Here is a 26,579-nt window from a genome sequence, read left to right on the forward strand (position 1 = left end):
GGACAGAAGCGGTCACCCTCGACTCGCAAAGGAAAATGTCACGCCGCTGGGGGTCAGAGGCCAACCCCTCCCTTAATCTTCACGGGTAGGTTGGGGTAGAGGAATGAAGGGTTGGGAAAGATCCGTGAAAGGATAGACAGCCAGACAATTCTAACTAGGTCTGCTAAAGCACCCAACAAACTGGCAGGAACGCGCACGCACACACACACTTATGAAAATCCGATGTGTGAGGCCTCCCCGCCCCCCACAAGACATTTCTGAGTAGGAACGTTACTGACATCAAATTTTGCAAAGCCATCACTCAGACAGAGAAATCAGACTAAAGGCTATGAGTACAACTGGTAAGCCAAAAAAAAAAAAAAAGGCAAAAGCAAAGGTCGCTGGAAGTAATGACCGCGCAATCTTAGGGTCAAGAGAGCTATCGGTATCTTTATGACGGAAATCTGGAGATAAATATAACGCCTTTAGTTTGTCCTATTGTCTCGACATTAGTTGGCGGATTTCAAATGCCAGCGATATACTGATAGATATACCTTTCTTTATCTTTCCTGCTTGGCCATGAGGTACCATGATCCTTGATGGTTTGCAGTGTGAAAGAAATTATGACTCGTCAAGTCTTGAGGTGGTGCAGATGGCTCCCAGTTCATTGATCAGGAATTGCTCCCCCGTTATGACGAATGTTGCGTCCATCCTTGGTTGAAACTCTTCCGTTTTTTTTTTTTCCTCTCAATTTGTGTGATCAGTATACGGGCATGTCCTCTTCCTCCCCCAGAAAGAAATGTCAACTTTTACAAACACGTTTACCAGAAGTAATAGAGCTAGCTTCTTCTGTATTATCATTGATTTTTAAAGTCCGGCATTTCAACAGTTTAAACTTTCCCTTTAAATTAAAAAAATCGGTAAAAATAATATATCCTTTCACTCGTGTAACGAAGGTACGTGGTATTTAATACTTTGGTAATGTATAAATCTTTTACTATAGATATGTACAATAAAACCATCTGAGCATAGATATCACCCGATACGTACAGTTTAAAAAGACCAATGAAGCACGCACGCACGCGACGGCTTCGAGTAACTGAGCAGTGAGGCCACTTACGTCCGTGTGCACTACATAAAATGTGTTGGCTTAGTCACTGACGGGCACTCTCACGGTATAATTACAACCTTCCGTTTGGTTCTACATATGTATATAATCTCTCGAGCTGTTCGGTTAATCATGACACCATCAAGTAGGATTGTGATGTACCATTAAACGAGGGGGAAGGGGTGGTGGGAAACGAACTGTATTAACGGGAACTTTAAGACACTCGATCATTACCAAACAAAGCATATACAATATATCTTTGAACTTTCGCAGGAAAAGTCATCATGCTACATTTCATTTCTTTTAAATACCTCATATAGGGACATTTCTAGTTCAGGCCACTTAGAGTATGCTGCTCGTCTGTTTATCTATGTTTCTCAGCAATTCCGGTCTTGCAAATCGTTTTTAAGCCAAACTTGAGGTCAAAGCTCATGCAATTTTTCAAACGGATTTTTTTTTCTGTTCGCGGCAATAATTTAAGCAGCCTCGCACGTGACCTGCATCTGCACTGCCGGCTGAGTGCACAAAGGAATGTGTATCAAAACGTGGCGAGATAGAGAGAAAGAGGTGGGGGTGATCTGGGCGGTGGACGGTGAAGGGGAGGGCTAAGAAATGTCTCTCCATCCCATCATGGTGACTTCTCTAGAATGTGTAAATTCTCGCTCAGCCCTTCCAAGACAAAACGATTGATCGCATAACTGTAGCTGTTCTCCACAACTGTTAACAAGCTGGGTGTCCGTTGCCGTGTAATCTGCAACGTGGTTTAAGATCTTTATGACAGAATAATTATAATCTACAACATCAAAACATCATGTAAAGTGAAGAATCCTCATCAAAACAACGAACTGTAGAGCGAACGTAAACATGTCAAAGCTGCATTTCGCATGCGGCAGTCGTGGCCGTCCAATCGGCGAGGTCGACCAGTCACGTGATAAGAGAAGCCAGTGCGCTGACGGCGCCGCCATTACTCGCCTTCTGTGGCAGACGAGTGTCGAGTGCCAGTGGAGTACTGTCAGTGTGCAGTAGTCTTTGTGCCAGGTGGGTTAGACCCAGGAGGAAGCTGTGATTTTCACTATGGAATCGTGTCAGACATTTTTGGAACACCATGCGAGGATCGGAACGTGATATTCTTGGAATTATATTCGAAATTTCTGTGGATCAATTTATTTAATTCCTTCATTGAACTGTGTTCAGTGAGGGAGAAGTCATTGCCTGTCGGTGTTCTACCAGGATTTTATGATTTTGCCCAACTGGAGTAGAGTACAAGCATTTCTGTTTTCGGATTTCTTAAAGCTATCATCATGGAAGCCAACGCAGAAAAGGACTGCAGTGTGTTAGGAAATCTTTTTCAAACGATTGTCAGCGATTTAAGGGTAAGTAAGGCGACGTCATACATATGCTGCACCCAGCTTTGAGTATCCTTCCTTGTAGGCCTACACTAGATATGATAACCCGGGTTCGCTTCGAAAGTGGTCTAGAATGAAAACAGCAATGTGCTTAGTCGCCGTCTTACGTACAGGCCAGCGTTTGCGCCTGGCTCTCGTTTTTAGACATTTAAATGCAGAATGCGATAAGAAAGAACAAGTCAAATGGAACAAGAATTCCCCCACTCATGCCATACACTGACAATAACGGAGTACGATTGTGACAAGTACAGAGCGAATATATTTTTATAGGGATAATATATTCGCATCCAAAATAGTGTGTAGATGTTAACATGTGTCCATTGTGGCCTAGCCATAACGATCAAAAGCTTATATTTCACTTTTGACCATAAAGATGTAAATTAGCCTGACATATGTTTTTATCATCATCATGCCATGCATATAAGTCTTAGGCAGAGGCTACCAGCAAGGTAAAAGTAGAATGACTGATAGTTTATCTGACTGCATTCTTATCAGTTACAAACTTAATAATGTTAACATTATATTGTGATATGCTACCAGATATAACCTTGAGAGACCACAGCTGAATTTTGAATATTCTTGTAAGTTGACTAACAGCAAAGATAAAATAAAATCTGTTGACAACAAGCTGAATGATCAGCTTCAGACATTAACTGGAATAGGAATAAAATAAAAATAGTTTAACCTTTGTACAACCACCAGTATTCTGCATATTATTTAGGTGTAAAGCAGAAAGAATTATATGCTTCCACCTAACCGTGTAATGAAAGATCTTCCTAGGTGAGAAACCAGATGCCATGCATGCTGTCTCAAGGTGTGATTGTGTGTAGGATTGGCTTGCAAAACTGGCTGTCCTTTTTTTTTAATATAGGTCATTTTAGGGGATTAACTAAGGAAGAGTAATGTGAACAGCAGTGGGTGTTTAGGTGCATGCGTATGGCACATAAACTACGATTACCTTTGATTCTTATTGTGTTAGTTCTACACCCACACAGCGTATGTGACATAAAGGACTTAAATGAAACAGTCTAGACTATTGAAACACTTTAAACCACTCCCATTCAATGGCATTCTTTTGGGCTGACATGCCAACCAGTCAAAGGTATGCCAGATAATTAGGAATGGTTTATGTTTCATGTGTGCATTTTGGTGTATTACTGAAAATCTACAGTGTTGTTAGTACTCAAGCGGATAGATTTCAAAACATTTTATTTCGCGTGAAACTGGAGAGGTGGACAAGGATATAGAAACCATAAAATAATATTCCCAAGGATTAGTACAGTGTCCATTTTAGTGCTTTGTCAAATTGTTGTTTCATGTAATACTGATGTTTTGAATGGGTGTTGGCACTCTATTATCAGTAATGACCAGTAAAAAATTAACTGGTTACCTTAATTGTATTAGCTTATTGTTATTTGTAGTAACTCAAATTATATTGCAATAACTAATGGCGTTAATAGGTTTTCTGAAAAGATCACTGAGACAGAAGGCATGTATAAGACTGAATCAGTAAATTAAATTCTTCATTATATCTCTGCTTATTGTCCTGCTAGCAGAGACAGTATAAACAGTGAAAGCTTGAAGTTGGAGCACAAATCTCTCTTCTTTGAGTTTGATGCAACAAGCGCACTTTTTATAATGGACATGGTACTAAAGTGTTAACATTTTTGTTTAACTTGTTACCCATCATAGCTGTTTTTTAACTTATAAGTTGTAGCATATACAGTATTGCTTAAGTTAGATTGTTTGCTAGCATTTAATCAGAGATGAAGCTATGTATTTTAAGGTGTGTTCCTTATGTTATCAGTTTCGGTATAATCCACATTGCCTAATCTAAATAGATACGCTGTTTTCTGCAGGAAAAGAAGTGATTTATATTGAAGATAAGTTAAGTGGGAGATGCTATCATGAAGTTCAGGACATGTTTGCAGCAATCAGTAATAGGCAGCTTAAAACTCATCAGTTCCGGAATATATTACATCTTGTAACCGTTGCTTTGGGTCCCATCCCCCCTACTCCCATTCCCTATCATAATGTATAGCTGGTATCTAAGTGTTTGTGTGATTAATGAGTGCAGATACCATAATTTTTGTGGGATAAATACAGTTATATATATATATGGATCTCTGTTTATATGCACACCATGTTTGCAGTGATCTGTAATTTATTATTTACTAGGCTATAGAGCCATCATAGTTTTAATAATGCCAAGAGTCTGGAGAACATTATTGCACTGTAGCAGTCACAAAATTGAATGGTTAACAGTAGTATTAAATCATCATTGAACTTTTCAATATACATTCCATTTTCAAATGTAAACATTCCTCACTCCTTCAGTGCTGATACATGTGTATATTAAAAATGTTTTGACTAAAATTAAAAATGATATAGGATACATACAAAGATCAACAATGCAGAGCTATTGCACTTGGAGTGTTGCACTTACTGTGGGATTTTTCTAAGAATGGGATTGGTGAAATAATAATAACAGTTGGCTTGTATGTTAATAACTTATAAGTTTCTGGTTGGGTTCTTTACTGACATTTCCACTTCTGTCCTTAGCACCTAAACCATCCCTTGCATTTTTGTATTGATTTAAGTTATTTGTTTCAAATACTGCTTAGGAAATCTCTATTACATAACTGCTAGTGTTAAGATGACTTTAGGATTAGTCAATTACTATAACATTCCTGCTCCCTTCTCCCCTTAAGAAAGACAAAAGAAGCCTGCTGAATGAGCACTTCAGTATTCAGTGTACTTAAGTGTTTTTCAAAGTACTGCAATTTTAATGAATAAATGAAATAATTTATGATTACATTTCATGGCTAAAGGTGTTTTCCTGTGTGTATTTATTTGTTTCAACATGTGGCAAACATGTTACTTAAAAACATTTCAGAAACATGACTGTTTATTCTCACCCTGAGGCTGGAACAAGAGTTGCTGTGCATGTTGATAAGTGTGAATTCATTTTTATAATATACACTTTAGTAAACAATCTGCAGATCAATACAATTTCAAATTATTTTTAATGTCTTCATTCTCTTTCATTCTTTCTTTTACAGTCCAGCTCACCGATATGGGAGGATTTCACCTATAAAGCTACCAAACTGCATCAGTCACTCAAGTAAGATATCTGTAGCAATTTCCACTAATCAAATTATAATTTTCGTGTATGTTTTAAATAAATTATCTATTTTGATTAATAAATTAGTAAATTGTCACTGTTTTGTTTAAGATGTAGCCTGACCTATCAGTTGTTTTTGCAAATTTCTTTATGAAGCAGTTAATGTTCTGCTCAGAGCAAGGGAACTAATATAGATAGCCCTCTCACTTGCTGTAGATTTCTGTAGGCAGAAAGTGTACATATAAACATTTTGTTGGTAAAGCTTATTTTTAAAAAATGATGTGAATATATTTAAATTGTGATTTTATGTTTTATTGCAGAACTACTTTGGTTGCCATTGGAGCCTTTTTAGAAGCATTTCAGAAAGTTGCAGATATGGCTACCAACTCAAAAGGTGAGCAAAATTTCCAAAACGCTTAGTGTTTTTTTTCTTCTTTTTCACAAAAACTTTGCAAGAACTGACACTGTATGAACAAGGATTACTACTGAAAGGTTATTAGATAAATACCTGTCAATCATGCCTTTTTGTATCAAGTATGTGATAACACTAGCATGTGATTCTCCACCCAACCTCACCCTAAGTATTACAGCTGTTGACTTGCAGAATGTCCCCCAAAGCAAGTACTTTCATATGTGATATTGATTTAAATGGCTTTTCCATGAAAATGATATGAAGTGTGTAGCTTGATCTTACTCCACTACATGAGAGTTTAAAGTATTTGAATAATCACTAGTATTAACTGATATACATATGGAAGGTATGGCAAAATCCATACAAAGTGTGAAGACATTCTACATTATCTTGAATATGAAAACATCAGACACTACACAACATTAGGTATGAAGCATTAGGTGTGCTGCCTTTGCTACAAGGTGCAAAGGCTGTATCTGAGCTGTTTAAATGGCTGCATACTTGTACCACCAAGTCACACAATTTTGCACTTAATGTAGTTCTGTGGTACACATTTTCAAGTGAGGTTGCTGTGAATAATTTGTTAGACAGTAGCACTAGCTAATAGAGCAGTTTATAATACTGCAGATGGTCCCTACTTTGCAAAACTGTTGAGCATCCTTCAGTGTGCATCACAAATTTTTTTTTTATTTGAATGCTCGTGAATACTAAATCATTCAGTCAGGTGGAACTGTCCAGTTTAGCAGGGTAAATTGATAATTTTTTTAGGCATTTCAAACTATTTTTCTCTCCGCCTCATGTTTTCACAGCTTATTTTCTACCTAGATGTCTAATTATAAGGTGACCAGACGTCCCGCATTTGGCGGGACAGTCCCGCTTTTGACCTCGTGTCCCGCCTGAATATCGCGCGGGACGCCCAATGTCCCGCTTTCTGGCTTTCTGGCAAGTCCATCAAATGTCCCGGTTGTCTTTAAAAATCACTTTTTTCGGCGTTTTTTGACGGTAACGACACCATCATCGGCACGTGTCCCGCTTTCGCCCCCGAAACGTCTGGTCACCTTACTAATTAGATTGTTTTGTTTGTTAGATTGTAAAGACTGAGATAGAGTAATGTGTTGAGGTTGCAGTGCAGATCACTTTGTTTACAAGAAGTTTTATTCATTGCCTTTAATCTCTTGTGTTTTTCTTAGTTCTCAGGGTTGGAAAAAAGTACAAATAATTTTGACCTTGATAGCATTTTCATTCTGTTTTGGGTAAATGTTTTTTTATTTCGTAAATGACTTGCTAATTTAAAATCCAATATTCTTTAATAAAACAGTGTTTATGTATAGGAACATTTTGTTCTTAAATCTCACTTTTTAAAATTACAAGTGCAATGTGGTGTCATAATTATATCTCAGAAATAGGAACAAAGAATTGCAAAGTAAGTTTTGAAGATATTCATTAGATTTAATTTGTAAACAGAAGAGTGCTACTTGGGTCTGAAGCATAGTTATAAATGCTCTGCAAATCACTCTTTCTAGTAAGTTACTAGCTGGCAAAAAGTGCTTAAATTTGGTAAAGATCAGCCACTTCACATGTTGAGCATATTGGCAGTTCTAGGCCCTCTAGTTTAATAATTGGTAATTGTCATGTAAAACTTCCTGTTTATTCTCAAGTGGTTTCAAGTTCCATCCAGTGCTTCCAAGTTAAATCTAATATTTGTTTATTTTTGTGAATGTGTATTATATACAAGATCAAAAACATTAACCCATTTATCAAGTAATTATCAGCAACAATTTCAGTGCTTTCCTTCCATTTTTGCCATTGGACTCTTATACCCATCTGTATTATTACATTTTTTCACCTAGATCATCAGAAATCTAAAGCAGATATTTACAAGATATTTACAAAAGAGCAACAACAACAAAAAAAGCAAAAGATCTATTGAGTGGTGACACTTCCAACATGCAAATGATGACATTTTATTTGTGATAAGTTTAGGTTGCTGTGCAGAGGAACCAGTATTGAAAATGCCAAAGCATTTTTTTTTTCTGGAAGGTTTTACAGACCACTCATTGATGCATACAGATATTTACACTGTGTAGATGTAGTTAACAGGCAGGGTTTACAGATCATTTATTGAAAAATTAGTCTCTGGTTGGGCATTACACACACATATTAGCTGAGATAAAGGAAGGAAACCTATTTAGTCTGTGGTAGAATGCCATGTTCAGAAGAATACAGTAAGGTAGTTTATTTTACATGGAGGAAAGGCACAGTTTCCATACAGTATACAGCGGCATGCATGTAAAGACAATTGAGGGGTAATGGTCAGTGCCCCTGGCCGTGATTGGAGGTGTGTGGTTGTACTGGTGTTTGTATAATTGGAGTATTGTTTATATAGTGGATCATGCTTGCAAAACTGTTACATGAGAAAGTGACAATTGGGTAACATTTGAATGCATACAGGCATACTAGATATACTGTATGTGTACTGGTCATTTCTTTGTTAAAAAGAAGTTGTTAATGGTAACGATGCCATTTGCAGATGACTGATACTGTGTTAAGGAAAAATGTGATGCTGTTTGTGCTTGGCAGTTAATTCCACCACCACCACCCCCCAAATCAGAAAATGAGCTATAGTCTGTCTGCAAGCTTTTGTTCCTCGTACTGTATGCCAGCTACAGAGATCTAGAAATTGGGTAGGATTTCTTAATAAAGAATAAGACGTTACTGTCCTTAACACTGCCAGACAAGAACCAGACATTCTTTTGTCACATTTTTTTACTGCACACCATCTTTGTGTATGTTGCAGGTGCTACACGGGAGATTGGCTCCGCCCTTACACGACTGTGCATGCGGCACAGGAATATAGAGGCCAGCTTGAAAGCTCTCACAAGGTATGTTTGCCCTGCTCAAGCAGATGTTAGCCCTTCCTTCTGCAAAGTATGTCCCTTTTTGCCCTCTCACCCAGTTCTGTTTCCAGCTCTCAGTATGTGAGAGAGAGAGATGCTACATCTAAGCTGTATTTACCTTTTTTCAAATAGCAGGGTACTCCAAAAAATAATAGACCTATCACCAGAGTAGTAAAATTTGTCCACAGCACAAATATTATTATTACATGTATTTGCAGTTGCCCGTCTGTAATCATAGGAGGAACACCCCCCACCCCCTGCACGCGCGCGCGCACACACACACATATTTTACACACGTGTTTGTAATAGTATTAGTAATGCTGTCTAGGTCTTTGAGTTATTAATAATGATGATGATGATGATGTTGATGATGATGTCGATTTGTAGTGCGCAAATATCCATTCCGAAGAATGCTCATTGCGCAGAAAAAAACAAAAGAAGAAAAAATAAAGTGAACAAATATATAAAACACCAGGAAAAGTAAAAAATATAGACAGAAGTGTTTCTTGGTAGTTTAAGACTAGTTTGAAAGAAACAGATAGGTTTTCAGTTTTTTGCAAAACGTGGTTGGTGAGGTGATGGTGGAGAGTGACGATGGCAGAGCATTCCACAGCTTAGGTGGCGTTTTTGAAGGCCCTGGCTCCAGTGCGCTTCTTGTTGGTGTCTTCCACTGCAAGGAGACAGAAGCGTGACTGGGAGCCTGAGCGCAGGCTTCTTGACGGCTGGTACGGAGGAACTATCTCTTGCAGATAGTCAGGAGCAGTTTTAGACATGCAGGACTGAGCGATGGAAAGTACTTTGTGGTCAATACGCTTGCTCATTGGGAGCCAGTGAAGGCTCTGTAGCAGGGGTGGGCAATTAATTTTCCCAAGGGGCCGCATGAGAAATTGGGATGGTTTTAGAGGGCCGGACCATATAGTTAACCCAGTTTTACCCATTACTGTATATATAGTATATATACTAGCGGGTGGGCCAGCGGGCGGGCCGGTCTTTGCCCAGGTCTGCTCTGTAGGATAGTTGTGATGTGCTCAGTGGAGGCCTTTGCACGGGTGACAATCCTGGCAGCTGTATTTTGAAGTCTTTGGAGTCGATCCAACTGAGTAGCAGGTATACCCCAAAATGCACTGTTACAGTAGTCCAATCGTGATGTGATGGTAGCCACAGCAAGTGAGTTGGCAGCAGCTTGAGTCAGCATGGGCCGTAGTCTACCTAAAGTCCTCAAAAAGTAGTAGGACTAATGAAAATGAGAAATGATTTGATAGAAAATTATAGAAAAATTTGTTGTGTTTAGATGAAGCCAAATTTTTCTTTTTGTTTGTAGTTCTATACTGGACAGTCTGGTGGCTCCTCTTCAGGAAAAACTTGAGGACTGGAAGAAGGTTGTTGCCCAACTTGATAAAGACCATGCCAAAGGTAAAGTTGATTTTTTTTTTATATTTTATTTCTTTTTTGCTGATTCAAGGTTATTCCTGCTAGTACAGCAGCATAGTATCTGTGAGGAAAATGTTTTCTATTAAAACACATCTTAAAAACTTACCTTTACCACTTTGACTGAAAGCAGTTAGTGGCATATTTTGATGTTGACGTTGTGATGGCACACTTTATGTACATGGTTTACTTGTGTACTGTCTTTTTCATTGTATGGCTTGGTGTTTGTGCATGTTTGTATTCTGATGTGCTTAAGGCTCTATATATTGGTGGTATCTACATTTTTTGTTTTTATTTCTGAATGTAAAGTGCTGTAAGGTTCTTATTTTTAGGGAAAGCACTGTATGAAAATATTTTATTATGATTATTATTATTTCTCTCAATGTTTTGTCTTTTTTATAGTTAAAATGGCCATTGCTCATTTTACATAGCACATTTTACTAGAAATACTGTGAACTTGCTTTTAAGATAGCTGGGTCTTTCCCTCTTGTAAAGACCATTCTACAACTTTTTAAGGGGGCTGAGTGGGGAGAGAAACAATAAAAAGCGAAGAATATCAAAAGATAAGGTGAATGTGAAAATACTAGCTACCATTTGACAAAGACACTTTGTTGTTTTTATGTACATAACTGTATTATGCACAATATAAAACAAGTGCCTTGTTTAACATCACATCTTTGAAAACCTTACATTTACCATCAAGACAGTTTAGGTGTAAATCAATCTTCTTGCAAGGGTCTGGCAGAACTCTAAGGTTTTTTTTTTTGTTTTTTTGTTTTTGGTACGAAAGGGAAGAGTCACTGAATGCTTGCTTAAAATTTAAGTTAATTATTGAACTTTGACAAAATGTATTTTGCCAGTGGCATTGACCTCATCATTGTATCAAGAATAAATGGGGACGTGGAAGACAGTTTTTTGTGTGTTAGTACTGATGATGTAAAACAAATTTACCTTCTCTTGATATTGAATGATATTACCCAGCTAAATTTTAGAATAGGATTTTTATGGCAAAACTTCAAAAGAAGGTGAAAATTGAGGTGTTTCAGTGATTGATTTTTACACTTGATTGATGGCAGAGTGCGATCTGGGAAATTCTTTCGAACTCACCCTGACATTTCTTGGAACTGGGTTTGCAGATGGATGGGAGGGGGGGTGTGTGTAGTATCAGTGCTAAGACATAGTGCAATCAACCTATTGGCTTTACAAGAAAAGACAGCAGTTTAAAGCTCCTTCAAAATGTGTATTCAGAAATGAGTGTGTTCGTGGGATTAGTATTGTTATCTTTGTCTACATAGACACCAGGTGTTACAGCATGCAATAATTTACAAGTGTTTCAAAAACATTTATGTTAAATATATTAAATTCAAATCTGTTCAACTTTAAGAACTGGAAGGGAACTGCTTTTCAAAACTCTAAGGACAGTTTTGTGAATGTGAACTCTACTGACATGAAGCATGCTAGTGTGATTTGTTGAGAGGATGCCTGGGTTTATAAAGTTGGTCGCTATCACTGGTTTACTTTATCTTTCAGTCAAAAATATAACATGTGGTCACTCCTTACATTAAAGCTGTCAGAATGATATAGTAAATATTCCAGGTTCAGGTCTGTTAATTATCTGACTTTAAATAAAATACTAGGAAGGAGAATTCTTGTTCAAACAGTTACAAGATGCTTATTTCTAACTGATGAGCATATGATACCTGTTGTTGTGAGATAAGGGCATCAACCATTAGCATTCTATGCTCATCATGACTTTATCTAAAAGATGTTTAATAAAATGTGGAGTTCTTGTGCATGAAGTGATCACTATATAGAGAAGGCATAGTCAGGAAGAGAGTAAGCGACTTCCAGATCTTGCATTGTTGTATAGGATTGTTTTTCCCTGTTTCCTGAGAGGCCGTTGCTCCACTTACACACAATGAAGCCAACCATCATGATGGTGTTACACATTTGCTGAGCCTTTTGGGACTTGCCTTTGTGGAAACATCCATGTGGCCTTTCTTGCAGAGGCTGGGGTGGCCTGGTCTCAGCTACCAAGTCTGTTTTGTCATGTGCCAGCAAGACTGATGCAGGAATCCTAGCCATGTGCATTCCCCATGGGTCAAACTGTCTTCAGAGAGTGCATCAGAAGGGGAGCTAGTAAATCCTTCCTGCCGCCGCCCCCTCCATGCTATCACTGATGTTCATTCATTATTATAGAAAAATGGTTTCTGTCAGAGGCCAGATATTTTTTAAATCTCCCCTTCCAAATTAAATATGTGTTTGTGTGTGCACCAGCAGTCATTTGCATTAATGACGCTTCACTATTTTCACCTGGCATATCCATATTCACATAATGGAATTTGATAACTTTGTGTTTAAATATATAATATAAACCATAACAATATGCATGATACAGTATGATCTTTGTAGGCTGTATATTTTAATTTGATTTTTGGAACTTTCCTGCCCTTGCTCAAGATATCTCAAGCAAAGGGTAGTGGCAGAAGTCGCCAAGTAAAGCAGATGGGTGAAATTGACTAGATAGGCACAGCTCCATATAAAGAACAAAAAGAGTATTCGATTAAAATTGCATAGAAATATGTTAACAGTGTGACTATTTTCCTCTAATAATGTTTTGGTAACTGGGAGTGATGGAATACCCACAGCCTTTGAAGGTAGCTTAATTTGCATGTCATGTGAATTAAGCTAGCTGAAATCGATGAGTTAATAGAGCTTATTGACACAGTAACTTACGTTTTTTTTTTAACTTAATGTGTATGCCAGGGATCAAGATTGCATTGATTCTGTGTGTGTTGCAGAGTACAAAAAAGCCAGGCAAGAAATAAAGAAAGCTGCCTCTGACACAATGCGCCTTCAGAAGAAAGTCAAGAAAGGTGTCCCACATGGTATATATATATATGACTGTCATACATTTTCGTACATCACAGATGTTAAAGTGTTTGACCAAGTAATGTATATGTGTGTGACCTCTTCAGGTTTAGGCTTAATGATACCAGCGTTGGGCAGTTGTGCACTGCGACTCCTATTTTTAGACCTCCTGCTTCTAAGTTGCTAGTGCCTTTTCCCTGTGTGTTGTTTGAACCAGCGAACCCAGTGAGCAACATACCCTGCACCATCCTCAACCTCTACCTGTCCAGCCAAAGTGTCCCTTTTGCAATGGCTTTGACACACTTCACCTCCTTCCCCATTTCTGGTATTTTTTAAGCATGGGGAGTGGGGATTGTAGACTCCTGGGAGGGACCACAGGGTGCACACCCTATTCTTTAATGGCCAAGCTTTGGCATGGAAATATTTTTAACCTGGATATTGATTTTTTTTTCCCCTCTATGGCCTACAACAGCTTGAGCCTGAGAGCTAATGCAGCCTATCATAGACAACCTTAAAGTTTATACAAGGGGAAACTAGAGGATCTCAGAACTAGTGTTAAGTCCTTTTATGGACAGGTGTTACAAAAATAATTTAACTGCGTTGTTAGTTGTGTCAATTATAAACTATTCCCTTAGTAAATAGTAGGGAAGATTATGCTATAATAATTCAGAGAGGGTGAAAACAGATTTCCAGCTTAATAAAAAGTCTGCAAGATTCTGGTTATCTCCTTCCTTCGCTTCATCTGTGACAGATTCTGTAGGACCACTGCAAGTATGGTGGAGACAAGGAGAGTAAGAAACAGTATAGGTCTTTCTGCTACCAAGCCCCATCAGCTTGCAACAGATTACCCACCAGCCTTGGTCACTCTGATTCTCTTACTACCTTTAAGTCCAAACATCAGAAGCATTTTTTTCAGAACAGAGACCTACTGCAACCCTGTCCTGACCATGTGTGTGCATAACATGCATCTTTATTTACCTTGTGTATGGGTAGGTGTGTCTGTTTTAGAAGTGAGCATGTGAATATGTGTGCATGGTGTTTGTAATTGCCTTTATGGGGATAAGTCTATCACTTCTGATAAAGCACTATGAGCAAATCATTGGAAAAGCACTAAAAAATATGTTCATTATTATTATGGTAGAAAATTCTATGGTTTCTCGTCAACACTGCCAGCAGCATCCTGGAGGAGGTGCAGCAGTTTCCATGTAAAGAAAAATAGACATTGAGGATTCATTTAAGAGACTGTTTTTTTGGATCACTAGCAAAAACTTTTGAATTAGAATTGGTCGCACGTCATGCAACAAATTCAGAGCTGCAGTAAGAAATAAACTTTCTGCTCAGTCTACCCATGGATTTAACCTAAACCTCAAGGGAACAAAAATTAATGAAAGGCTTTTAATTATCAGAGAATAAAAATAAGAAAATTATAGGTAATTGGTGGTACAATGGTGCATGGTTCTTGCGGTGCACATAACCCTGCTCAAACCTGCCTGCACAGAAAGCTGCGCTGTATGCTGCCTGGTCACAGAAAATTTGATGACATACACCGATCTCAGTGACAGTAATGCCAAGAAAGTCTTTGTAGATTTTGACAGGTAGTCTGTTGCTCCACAAAGTAACTGGTCCTGGGAACTTGAAAAACCTGACAGTTGATGTTTCTAATGTTAGCAGGAGGGCCCCACTTCCAACCACCCATCCTGCTTTGTGGACTGAGAGCTATAGGTCTATGAAAGTTGATTTACATTTATGTCACATGCTTAAATCAACCAAGCATGGTTTAACACATTGAACCAGTTCACAGGATGTAGTTCTTATATTTTCCTTCAATCTCCAGTACACTTCTTTGGAACCTTTAGCATTTCTGAAGAAAAATGTTGGTAATTACCCCAGACTGACTAAGCTTCATACTGATGCCCTTAGCTTACAATGTTTGATGAGAACTACTGTCTTTGTGCTTAGTTCTTTGTGTCCTCAAGTTAGCTCTGATTTGCTTGCATACATACATTTAGTCTCTTGCTTATCTCAAATGTTCTTGATTGAACTGCTACCTTCTCTGTGTAAGAGAAGTCATGCTTGATCTCCATTTCCTACAGCACTGTGTATCAGTCATACCGTCAGTCGTCCCTTGACTGGCACCTGTCTTTCGGGGGATTATATGGATAGACACAGCGACTAACAGGGCCTGCCACTCTTGATTATTTTGACAGCAAATCCTATCTTTGACATTAGTAAACCAATTCTTTCTTTGGCCACAGTGAGGATGGCTGCCCTCCAAGGTGCCTTGAAGAACAGTCTTCGACAAGGTGTTGTGCCAGGTCACATGGCCAAAGAAGACCATTTTACATCGTTTGACTGTTGAAAGTAGAAATTCCTTGTATCCTACGAGTGTGGTAATCTTGTTTAGACAAAGTCATTGGACCTATGTTCTTTGTATGAGATCTGGAACAGGCTCCTCAGGCACTTGTTCTCGAACGCCTGGATTCTCCTTTCCGTTTTGGCGAGCAGAGTCCACGTGTTGCATCTTTAGAGCAGGATCAGTACTACCAAGAAGTAAACCTAATTTTATGGCTGTGCCAGATTCCTTCTAGTCTAGCCATTGCTGCTGTTGCTGTCGCAATCATGATGCAGATATCTGGCATGGAGCTGCCTTCTCTGGAAAGGGTGTCTCCCAAGTATTTGAAGCTGCTTACCTCTTCAAGCTATACCCCATTCATATAGATCTCTGCTTTGCTGCTGTCATTGATAATAATTTTGCTCTTTTCGGTGCTGGTCTCCATTCCATATGCATTTGAACTGTCTTTCAGTCTGTTGATGAGGTCTTGCAGTTCTTTGTCAGCACTGGTGATAGGGGACATCCTTGACATAGGCCTACTGTGTTGCATAAGTAAGCTTCTATGTGGGTGTTCAGCATTACTGTACTTGTTGAGCTGTTATATAGTGCTTCGGTGACTTGAATGAGGCCTTCTTCGATGTTGAATTTTCACATTACATGCCATAGCCCTTCATGCCAGACTCCATCATATGCCTTTTTGAAGTCAATGAAGTTGTGGTAGAGATTCTGCTGATGCTGAAGATGCTTTTATATAAGAATGCGACAGTTGAAGATAGGGGTATAATTAGTGACTGCATCCATTCTTTGTGCCATTCCTTGTGTTCCCAGACTCTTTGGCACAGAACAGTGAGAGCCTTTGTAGTTTCTTCCCCAGTCTGCGTGAGTAGCTCAGCTGGCACGTTATTGATGCCTGCCAACTTTCCTCCCTTCAGACTATGTACAGCCCTTTTGACTTCTTGACATAGGACTGGAATGTCTGCAGGTGGACTGTCTCTAGTCTGGTTATTTTGGAGGATGTTGGCATGTCTTCAGCTGGAAGTTGTATAGGTCTTTGGAGTACTCAGTCCATCAGTTGAGTATAGCATTGCTTTTTGTGAGGTGGCCATTGCTGTCTTTGATGACTGAGGTCTTGTGCTGATCTATCTTAGTGATGGTCTTTAGAAGGTGGTAGGCTTTTTTGCTGTCACCTTGTGTTGTTCCATCCTCTATGTCCTGGCATTGGCTCTTGATTCAATTCTCCTTAACTGGCTTCATCCCTTCTTGATGGCACTATTTACACGTAACCAGTGATGTGGTGGTAGCTTATGTTATTTATATATATTTATGCTGCTGGTGTGGTGTTCTATATGATAACTATTAGGTCAGGCTGCATGAGCTTCCACTACTTTTGGCTTGCATCATGTGCGCAAAGGAAAATTGTAGGTTTGGTTTGTGCATTCCTCAAAATTTAAACTGACTTACACAAGTGCCATGAGCAAAGGCCTGCTTGAAAATTCAGACCATTAAGGCATAGAAATGTCTTAATTAGGACCTTAATGATGTGCCAGCTGTATGATGTAAGGTGTAGAAGCAACCAAGTCACCAGAAGGCTTTTATCTAGATAAGAGACTGACATTCATAGGTGTAATTAATGGTCATTTTTATAATCTAGTCTTGGAAAATTTTCTCTTTTCTTGTAGACCTCATACATTCTGGTGCACAGAGAGAGAGAGAGTTGGGTGGGTGAGAGAGATGATTACTGAGTTTATTGAGTACTATTTTTGTTGTAAGTCTCTGCATTGTACTATTAAGTTGATCTACAAACTTTCTTGTTTCATTGAAACTTCAAATCTTGCAAAAGGGAATATAATAATAATAACAGCTCTCACAGAACAGTACAGCCAACTTGGAGTTTCATGAGTAAATGTTGAGCTGAAGCAGCTTAAGCTGTACACTGTGGGACTTTACACTTTTTTCTGCAACCAATTGTTTGGCTGCCTAAGTTTCACACACACACACACACATGTATATACTATGTTTGAACTAGGTCATGGACTTTTAAAACCTTGATTTAAACTCGTGTATTACATGTTTAGCAACAGAATCATGTGGTTTGTACATTTTCCCACTATTGATGATATTCTTTTTGCTCACCTGGGAAGGTGCTTGGTCTTCAGGTAAAAATGAAATGCAGCTGAAACTGGATGTTGCAATGCAGGATGTCAATGCTAAATATCTGCAGCTGGAAGAGGCAGAGAAAAACTCTGTACGCACAGCACTTATAGAAGAAAGAGGGCGCTTCTGTCTGTTCATAAGCTGCATCAAACCATTTGTGGTAAGAACACTTAATTAGACCTCATAGAATTAGAGGTTTTGTGTTCACAGACTAAAATATTTCCACAGCTCAGTGTTGAAACACAATTTTTAAAAGACACTTCTTCCAAAGTTTAATTTCATAAATAAATTTCAGTGAAATTTGAATACAGCTTTCTGATACATCAACCACGTGCATGTACCAGTGGTGCATATAGATTGTTTTAACATGTCATTTTGTGATGTGATTTTTCATTGCTAATGCTTGATTTAGGACCATGAGGTGCAACTGCTGACGGAGGTGACCCACTTGCAAGAAATAATGCACTGTCTGTGCATGCAGGCCAGTGAGCCCCAATCACTTCCGCCCTCTAGTGAGCAGGTCATCTTAGACCTTAAGGGCATGGATCCTGCTGCATGGAACATTCAGGTGTGATTTCAGTTTTTGTTAAAGGTAATCCACTCTCAGCAGTTTTTGTATGTCACATATGTTTGAACTCACACATTAAACTTTATAAGGTCAAGGTAAGTGTTCAGAGTTTCCTCTTTTTAAATAATGATGTAACTATGCATCTGCTTAATTCATTGAGACTGTGCCAACAACTGTTAAGTCCAGACCGCCCACCATGTCTGTCATATTTCATAATTTTTAACGACAAACTTATGTGAAAAAATGGGATAAAATGCAGTTATTTGGCTAAGTAAATCATATTTGAAAAGAGTTACATCCCTTAAGATAGGAACAGGAAGACATTAGTCTGAAGTTAGGATTTTTTTTTTAGATGTAATTTCTTTAGAAAAATGATAGCAACACAAATGCATATGCAATGTAGGCTAGCAAATTTTAATTTTCAAGCCTATTTCTGACACTTGTTCTTCATTATCATGTTTTGTTTATTCATTTCTACAAGGTAACCTTTAAAATCCAGTGAATATCAGAATAAACATTACAATGATGATAGATTGTGTGTAAGCCTGTATCAAAATTTTTGTTTTGGGAAATACTATTCGATGCAATTAATTTCCTTTGGATTTACAAGTGCAATTTCACAATGAAATAAGGTAGGAATGGTTTCCTTCTCTTAACATTGAAGTTTAACCAAAGTTTTTATTTATCCCCATTGTGTTTAGTTTATTTAATTATTAAAATACATCACATTTGTATACGCCTGGGTATCAGAATCAAAAGGTCAGCGCCCAGACTGTTGCACCATTTGGTACATTTACTATTGAGGGGACATAACTTTGCATGATGTTCCAAAAGTGGTGATAAAAGCGTCTTTCATTTGTGTCCCTTGTTCTTTGCTCGTTCTTCTCTTCTATCCACTCACACTACATCTAAGTTCACTCACACACACAAAAGTGATGTTAAGGTTTTCTGCTCTTTATATGTAGGGTGTGTGTGAGAGAGAGAGAGAGGGGGGAGATCAAGGGCATTAATTTTTGTACCAAAACATTTATATATAATGTTAATATAGTGTCTTACACCGACTAAATTGATAAAAGTGAAAAAAGAACAAAATCAGTTGACTGCTTATGAATAAAGGTTGACTGGCACTAATTTTAGAATAAAATAGTTAAGAAATACTACTTGAAAGTTACTTTTTTTTAAAAAACTGTCACTACTTTTTTTTTAATACTACCTTGAGATACAAAACAGCCTTACAAATATTCTTTCTGTAATGCTTTACATCAAGTCAACACTTCAAGAACCCAATGACCTGAATTAGAACACTTGAAAAACTCTATAAAAACTTGGTAGACTAAAGTATAGTGTTCTGTGATAAGTTCTAAATACTGTTAATAAATGAAAATTCGTTTGTTTGCAGCAGCCATCGCCACCAAGCTCACCAAGTTCCTTGGGTTCACGCAAATCCTCTATGTGCAGCATCAACAGTATCAATAGTTCATCAAGTGGCTCTTCAAAGTCCCACTCCCCTAGCCACACCATGCACAAGAGGACAGCTTCGCAGGTAGGGGCTTTACTTCTACTTTATCAATTTTTTGTTTTGTTAATGCACTATTATTGAAATTCATTTTTGAAGACTCACACTGTTCCTGTGTGCATTTTGTTTTTTGCTGTTGAGCATTTGTGATAGACAGAGACACAAGGACATGCATCTTTCCCTCACATGCATGTGGACATATTCACTGGTACTATTTCTTATTTTGGCCTGAAGAGTTAGGGCATGATTGCTGCAGAGGTGGCTTTTTGTTGTCTGTGAGAATACTTCCTTTACATGTAAAAAGTCTCCCCTGCCTCATTCTATGTTTTTGAGGCTTGAAGCAATCATAGTAAAATAACCTGAATCAGGTTGCTGTGTTTTGAACTAGTTGAAATATTTTATTAAAATATTTAAATAGTTTCCAGTATATATAGATTTGCTTCTTGCCTCCTGGCTACAAAGTTCAGTAGGATGTGCTACAACACTGATTGCAAACTCATACACCAAGACTAGTGTGTGTGGCTTGGTGGGGGGGAGAAGGAGTGGAGTGGATGGTGTTTTACATCATGCCAACAACCAAAGCTGTATCAAGGCAAGGCTGCCAGCCCTGTAAGCAGACCAACACTGGTGGAAACCAGACTGTATATACACATAGAATGAAGACCTTTATGAAACTTTCCTACTTATAAAGCCTAGAAATTTAAGTGTTGTCATCTCCTATTACCACTTCATGGATAGTGTTTGCTTAGCATTGTAGCCTTTCAATGACTGCTTTGCATGAAATTTATTGTGTTTGTGCTAAAGGGAGTTTGTTAATATGATTTTTGTTTGCTTCATACAAAATTACTTGGCTGGATTTTCCATCACAGATATTGGCATTATTAAAGCTTTTCGGTCTTATCTTATGTAACATTATATAACGGCTTTGCGCTAAATTTAAAACAATTTTCTAGAAGGCGATCAACAAGTCAACATGTTTTGCCAGCAGTTTATGCTGTCACAATGAACTTATGCCTACTATATCTTCACATTTAATAATAGAATGACGGAACATTTTATTACTTTTCTTGCGCAAGCTTCTGCAGAGCACTGTTCTTATTTTTAGCTTCAGCTTCTTTTATATTCACAACTTTTTTTTGTTTAGGTTTTTTTAGTAGTTATAAATTATTATATACTGACAGTTGTGAGCATTGCACATTAAATTGTGCATTGGTAAATGCACTGTGTGCAGCAGAGCCACAACTGTCTGCAATGTGTTTTCCATAGGAAGTTTGCATGATAGCCTTTGCTGCAGATTCCTGTGTTTAGCTATGAATCATCATTGAGGTATTTCTGCATGTTTGAGTGAGTTTTGTCTCCTGAGGTCTTCTAGAAATTATACATATATTATCAGTGGTCATTTCTAGATTGTCTGATTGACATGCATACATGACAGAATATCAATCATATTTTCTATCTGCAGTAACACTTGTTCATTCTTTGTATGTATATATTTTCATATTTCTGAATATTTCTGTTGTCAAATGAATTAAAGACATTCACTTAAGGTTTCTGGCATGTTGCTATTGGTTCCCAGACTCACTATCGATTGTAAGAATGGCAGTTCTAAAGGGAATGACATCTTCATTGTTCTTGAGAGGTCCAGGTTGCAAATTCTACCAGAATAAACAGCTTAAGAGTGAAGAGTGTTGCAGGCATGTTAGAATCAAGCAGCTGGTTGAAGCTATATATGTTTAGTGCCAACTTAGTCACATACAAGTTTCAAAGTATTTGAGATACTGATGTATTTTCATGGTGATCTTTTGTTGACTGATAAGATCTTTATCTCAGTCCACCTTTAATAATTCAAGTCAACAGTGATCCTGTTTTCACCCAGGGAGTTTGGGTTAATGACTTTTGCTTTATATATTTCGTAAAAATGATCAGCTATACAGTACCATTCATTTTGTCGCAGCATGGTTATGATGATGTTGGTCTGCATTTGTTTTGGTCAGTTGAGGATATTGCATCCTATCTCATGGTGGTTTATATCCCTGTTTCTTTCCTAACAGAGAAGCTTGTTTTTTTTTCCATAAGATGATTGAGGTGTACACACTACAAAACATACACTGCTTTGTTTCAGTTTCATCTTTCAGCATATACTCATTCAGCCTTCACTATCAGTGGCCACATAGCCTAGTTAGAGTGGTTGGTCAAGGTGCATGCTCAAACCAGTTTGATACCCATGCAATGCAGTGTATTTGTCCTATAGTTGACAGCTGTGGTGTGAGTGCCCACTATAGAGGGTTGGGGAAGGTAAGGTAGCAAGGGAGATAAAATAGTGCTCTCAAAACCTGGTCCTGAGATAATTAAGGGCTCTAACATCTCTCTCCTCTCATCATTAAGGGACAGCTTTTACTTTTACCTATGGTCTAGTATATGGTCAGTTTACACAGTTGACCAGTGCATTCAAGACTGGTGTAATTTTGTTTGGTTGGGTCTGATCATATGTCTGATACATTTTCTTCTGTTAGGCTGTTGGCATTCATTAAAAATATGTGTTATAGGGTCTTGGCTTCTTCCCTTTTTGCATGTATACAGTACTCTTACTGTATGTTTTCATTATGTTTGTTGGCTTTAGTGCACACAATAACCTTGCTTTATATTTTTATTGTCTCCAAACAACATGTTTTTCACCTGTATTTGGTGTCAGCAGCAGTTCGACAGTTTATGTGGAACATGCTTGAAAAAAGGCTGTTAATTGGTTAACAGTTCAGAATTACATATATAACATAGTTGCTCTTCTAGAGCACTTTCGTTTTGGGCTAAACCTTTTAAAGTAAACTTTGCACCACTTATAAAATCAAAAATTACTAAAAAGCAAATAGTTTAAAACTGTTTTGAAGGGTATAGTTTGCTAGTGCCATCTTGAACTGCTAGTAAAAGAGAATGAAAATTAGGTAAAGTGTAAAATGAAAATATATAGTATGCATACACAACAGAGATAAGTCACAAATGCATGTTTTAGTTTGGTAAAGTCATTATCTAGATTGTATCAGTTTTGTTATCCTTTATATGCATGGTCAGTGCAGATGTTGCCTTGAGTGATTTATTCATATGCAGTACTGCATTTGCTATTAACCTTGTATCTCATGAAAACAACAGTTTTGTTTATATGTCTGTTGTTGCAGGTGTTGGTTCTAGTTGACTGAGATCTGTACTGTAAAAGTACCTGACATGATCAATCTCTTCTTGCTTTGTACCATCTCTGTTTTTTGTGATCATATCAGTCACTATTTCTCACTTGGTCAGCAATAATGGTGTGCTCAGTAATTAGTTTTTATTTTTGTTATTTCTTTAGGCAGACTAGCCTTTCACAAACTTTGAAATAATCTGCAGAAAGTATGCTTTCTGTAGATAAAGCATAAAACTGCTAGATATGGCTATCTTTTTAGTTTAAAATTTTTGCACACAATTTGATTTATGAGTAGATGATCCTTAGAAGGTTAGGCAAAGATGTAATTTCTTCTGAGTTTTATGTTGCCCCATCCCTAGGTGCAGGGGTGCAGAGAATTTGTGAAATACGAAAGGTTTTTGTGTGCATGTGTGTGTGTGCATGCAGGTTACTTTGTCACAGGCACAAATGTGCATGAGCACATGTTCACGCAAATATTCTCATTAGCTAACCTAAAAGACAAAAATGCAGAGTCAAAAGTGGTAAAGATTCTCATTTTTTGTGTACTAGAACCAATACTTGCACGCAGAAATATTAATAGTGCTACATCTGTGCATCTTTGGTTGAATTGTTTAGCTGGAAGGGATTCTTTTTATTTTTTTGTTTGTTAATAATGTGTTCTGGCACATGAAATTATGAGAATGATTGGAGGAAAGCTATGGCAGTATTTGTTGCTTGTCAAGCATGGTTGTGTTTGCTGCTTGCTTATGTATTGTTTCTTCCATCCAATCTGTCATCCATTCATCTGCCTGTCCACCCAACCACTCGAAACTGGGATGCACGAACACTCTCAACCCCTGCCTCATGAAACAGCCTCCTATGGGAACTGAACGCCTGACCAGCGTTTCGTCCCAAGACTCGGGCTTCACATCCCAGGATATGCTGTTTTTGCGGCCAACAACCCCCCAGTCCCTAAGTTTGTACCAGGTAGGCAGGGAGGAGTTGAAATGTCTGGTGTTAATAGTAACCTCATACTTGTTCTAGCTAGAACACTGCAGAGATCTTGTTGGCCCAGAACTTCTTTTTTAAATGCTACAGCTTACACTGACATGGTGGCTAGAATGCCTGTTTAGAATACACTTGCTTCTTTTCAGGCATTCAGAATGTTAATTGGACTGCTCTTGGTGCAGATATTGTAGAACACAAAATGAAAAGAATGCAAAAGGGTTGTAATTTGTTTGCTGCACTAATGTTTGAATGTCATACAGTGTCTCCTTAGCTTTGGTGAATTTTCTGTATCCATGGAGTATATTTTTGTTTCACTGATTAAGAAGTGTAGCTTTTACAGTCATTATTAACATATTCTAGGAAAAGATGAATGATTAATTTGCTGTCAAAGGATCTCTGCAGCTTTTCAGCCATTGTGCTGTTTTTGTAGACATATTTTGCCCTACAAGTTCCCAGATGAATTTATGTTGGTATTAGAGCATAAAACAGCATGCAATAAAATGTAACGTGTATGTAAGAACAAGGGCAAATAAGGTAATTAATGCAAGCATATATACAATACTAATAAGTATCTGTGTATGCTAACATGTTGAATCTGTAATGTGAATCCATGTGTTGTATCTGTAAGGATGAAATAGAAGGGAAATATAAATAGATGTTTCAGCATGTGTAAAAGGATTAAGTACATAACAAATGGAGTTTAGAATGTATGGTGAGTGTTAAGAAGGTTGTAAATAATACCTAGCTAATGCAAAAAACAATAACTTAATGATTATTAATAGCTGCTAAAGACAAGAAGGTACAGATTTCTCGCGCTCAACAAATAACCAACACATTAGTTTTCAATTGCTGCTGGTGGTGGTCATGCAGTTTTGGAGGAATAGTTTACATGAATTTTTATCTAAAGTTTTGTCAAAGCCCTTTATCACTCTAGTTTTCATTAGCTTATTTGATGATTTAGTATTGAATATCATAGCTTTTATACAATAAACATAGGTGGCAGATGCATTTGGTCTTGCTATAGTTTAAAATTGTTGGTTATGTGTGTTGCTGTTGCTATGGTTAATTTTCATGGCCATAACTAGGCATGATTTTTCTTTGTGCTGCTCTTCTCTTTTGTTTAGATTCAATAGTGCATTCATCTTAATCTTCTTTCTAAATATATTAGCAGTTTTTGTACGACAGCAACACAGGTTTAGACTAATGTGAATAGTGTCCTAGGGTTAGGAAGTGCACTTATCCTTTTTATTCAAAATGAATTGTTAGTTTATATATGATTGCAGCAAGAGATAAGTCCTGAGTAGTCGAGTGTATATCTGTTGTGTGCTTTGAGCACATTTGTGCTAGCTTTGCCTCTGTTGTGCAGGCCTCCAACTCTGACCGTGACAGCACAGGAACAGATACTGGAGATTGTGATTCAACTCCTACCACACCCTCTGGCAATATGGTCACCACACCAACCGCTTCTGTCAGTAGTGCCAGCAGCCAGCCAGTTATTGCACCCATTGTTTTGAAGCAAGAGCGTGTGCGACCTCATACGATATCAGTCAGCTCTGAGAAGACTCACACCTCTCGCCCTGCCCTCAAGCCGGAGCTGTTTGAGCCCCTGCCAGAGAAGGCTGATCAGGGAGAGGTGGACATGCGGGATCAGAGCCAAGCTCATGCTGGTGGAAAGATACGTCCCCACAGCACTGCATCCTCAGGTCCCTATGCTAGGCCAGCTGCTACAATAAACAAGATGCAGCCGGTGCTGCCTCCACATTGCCCTCGACCTAAAATCAAGGCAGTTCCACCACCATCTTTGCCACCAGGTTGGTGTCAAAACACCTTTTGGGGGCAGGGTTTAAGGCACAGTAATAACCATTCAAACTTCATTTTTATAAGCAGTTTTTACCCTTAGCTTAGGAAAAAAAACATGAAAGAATTAGAATAATTAATGCATGATAAAAAGGAATATGGTATCCATAAGCACCTGTTTGAATACATGTATGTACTTGTCCATTTATTATACCAAAGATATTTACTCACATAAACTCTGCAGGTGCCCAACCTGTTTATGCCAACACCATGGATTTGCAACGCATGGTTGTTGAAAACCAAGCTCGACAGCTACAAAGGTGGCCGTCTGATGAGCCAGATGGAGATACTGTGGCACCAACTACTCCACCTGTGCAACAGAGTGCAAAGGTACAAAATACAAGTAAAAATAGAGCATTACTATGGGGGGTAAGTGTTACAGGACATGCTTTTGTACCAGACAGTTGCTTTAGATCAGGGGTCTCAAACACGCGGCCCGAGGGCCAAATGCGGCCCGCGAAACATTTTTGTGCGGCCCTCGGCCACGTCCGCGTGTATATGTATGTTGTGCTTGGTGATTAACTCCCGCAGTGAAAATGAACCCGTTATTAGTGACAGAGACAACGTCAACTTATTTTAATAAACTAAACTGCTGTGCATGTAATAAACTACACTAAATGTAATTAATAATTATAAAAACTTTATTTTAGCATTAACTGCAGTGACAGTAGTGTTCGTAAAATTTAATGAAAAACATTTCTTTTCGTGGTGCGGCCGCTGACTGGCTGTTACACTGCGGCCCACATGCTAATATGAGTTTGAGAC

General features: G+C 38.1%; 1 protein-coding gene across 7 annotated transcripts in view; it reads left to right on the top strand.

The window, feature by feature from the left end:
• Positions 1–2,025: 2,025 nt before the first annotated feature.
• LOC112576672 (MTSS1-like protein) overlaps positions 2,026–26,579 on the top strand; it is a 38,772-nt gene continuing 14,218 nt past the window's right edge. For 2 of the 7 annotated variants that reach the window (XM_025259297.1, XM_025259302.1), the window contains exons 1-12: positions 2,026–2,460; positions 5,556–5,617; positions 5,938–6,011; positions 8,827–8,911; positions 10,248–10,339; positions 13,156–13,242; positions 17,699–17,871; positions 18,124–18,279; positions 19,679–19,822; positions 23,823–23,936; positions 25,324–25,768; positions 25,999–26,144. In XM_025259297.1, the coding sequence (XP_025115082.1) occupies positions 2,389–2,460; positions 5,556–5,617; positions 5,938–6,011; positions 8,827–8,911; positions 10,248–10,339; positions 13,156–13,242; positions 17,699–17,871; positions 18,124–18,279; positions 19,679–19,822; positions 23,823–23,936; positions 25,324–25,768; positions 25,999–26,144 (1,650 nt within the window). In that variant the 5' untranslated portion in view covers positions 2,026–2,388. The remainder of the gene's footprint in view (positions 2,461–5,555; positions 5,618–5,937; positions 6,012–8,826; positions 8,912–10,247; positions 10,340–13,155; positions 13,243–17,698; positions 17,872–18,123; positions 18,280–19,678; positions 19,823–23,822; positions 23,937–25,323; positions 25,769–25,998; positions 26,145–26,579) is intronic. The other 5 variants (XM_025259298.1, XM_025259299.1, XM_025259300.1 and 2 more) reach the window with 5 other exon arrangements.

This window comes from Pomacea canaliculata, linkage group LG12, assembly GCF_003073045.1.
Source record: "Pomacea canaliculata isolate SZHN2017 linkage group LG12, ASM307304v1, whole genome shotgun sequence".
Lineage (NCBI taxonomy): Eukaryota > Metazoa > Mollusca > Gastropoda > Architaenioglossa > Ampullariidae > Pomacea > Pomacea canaliculata.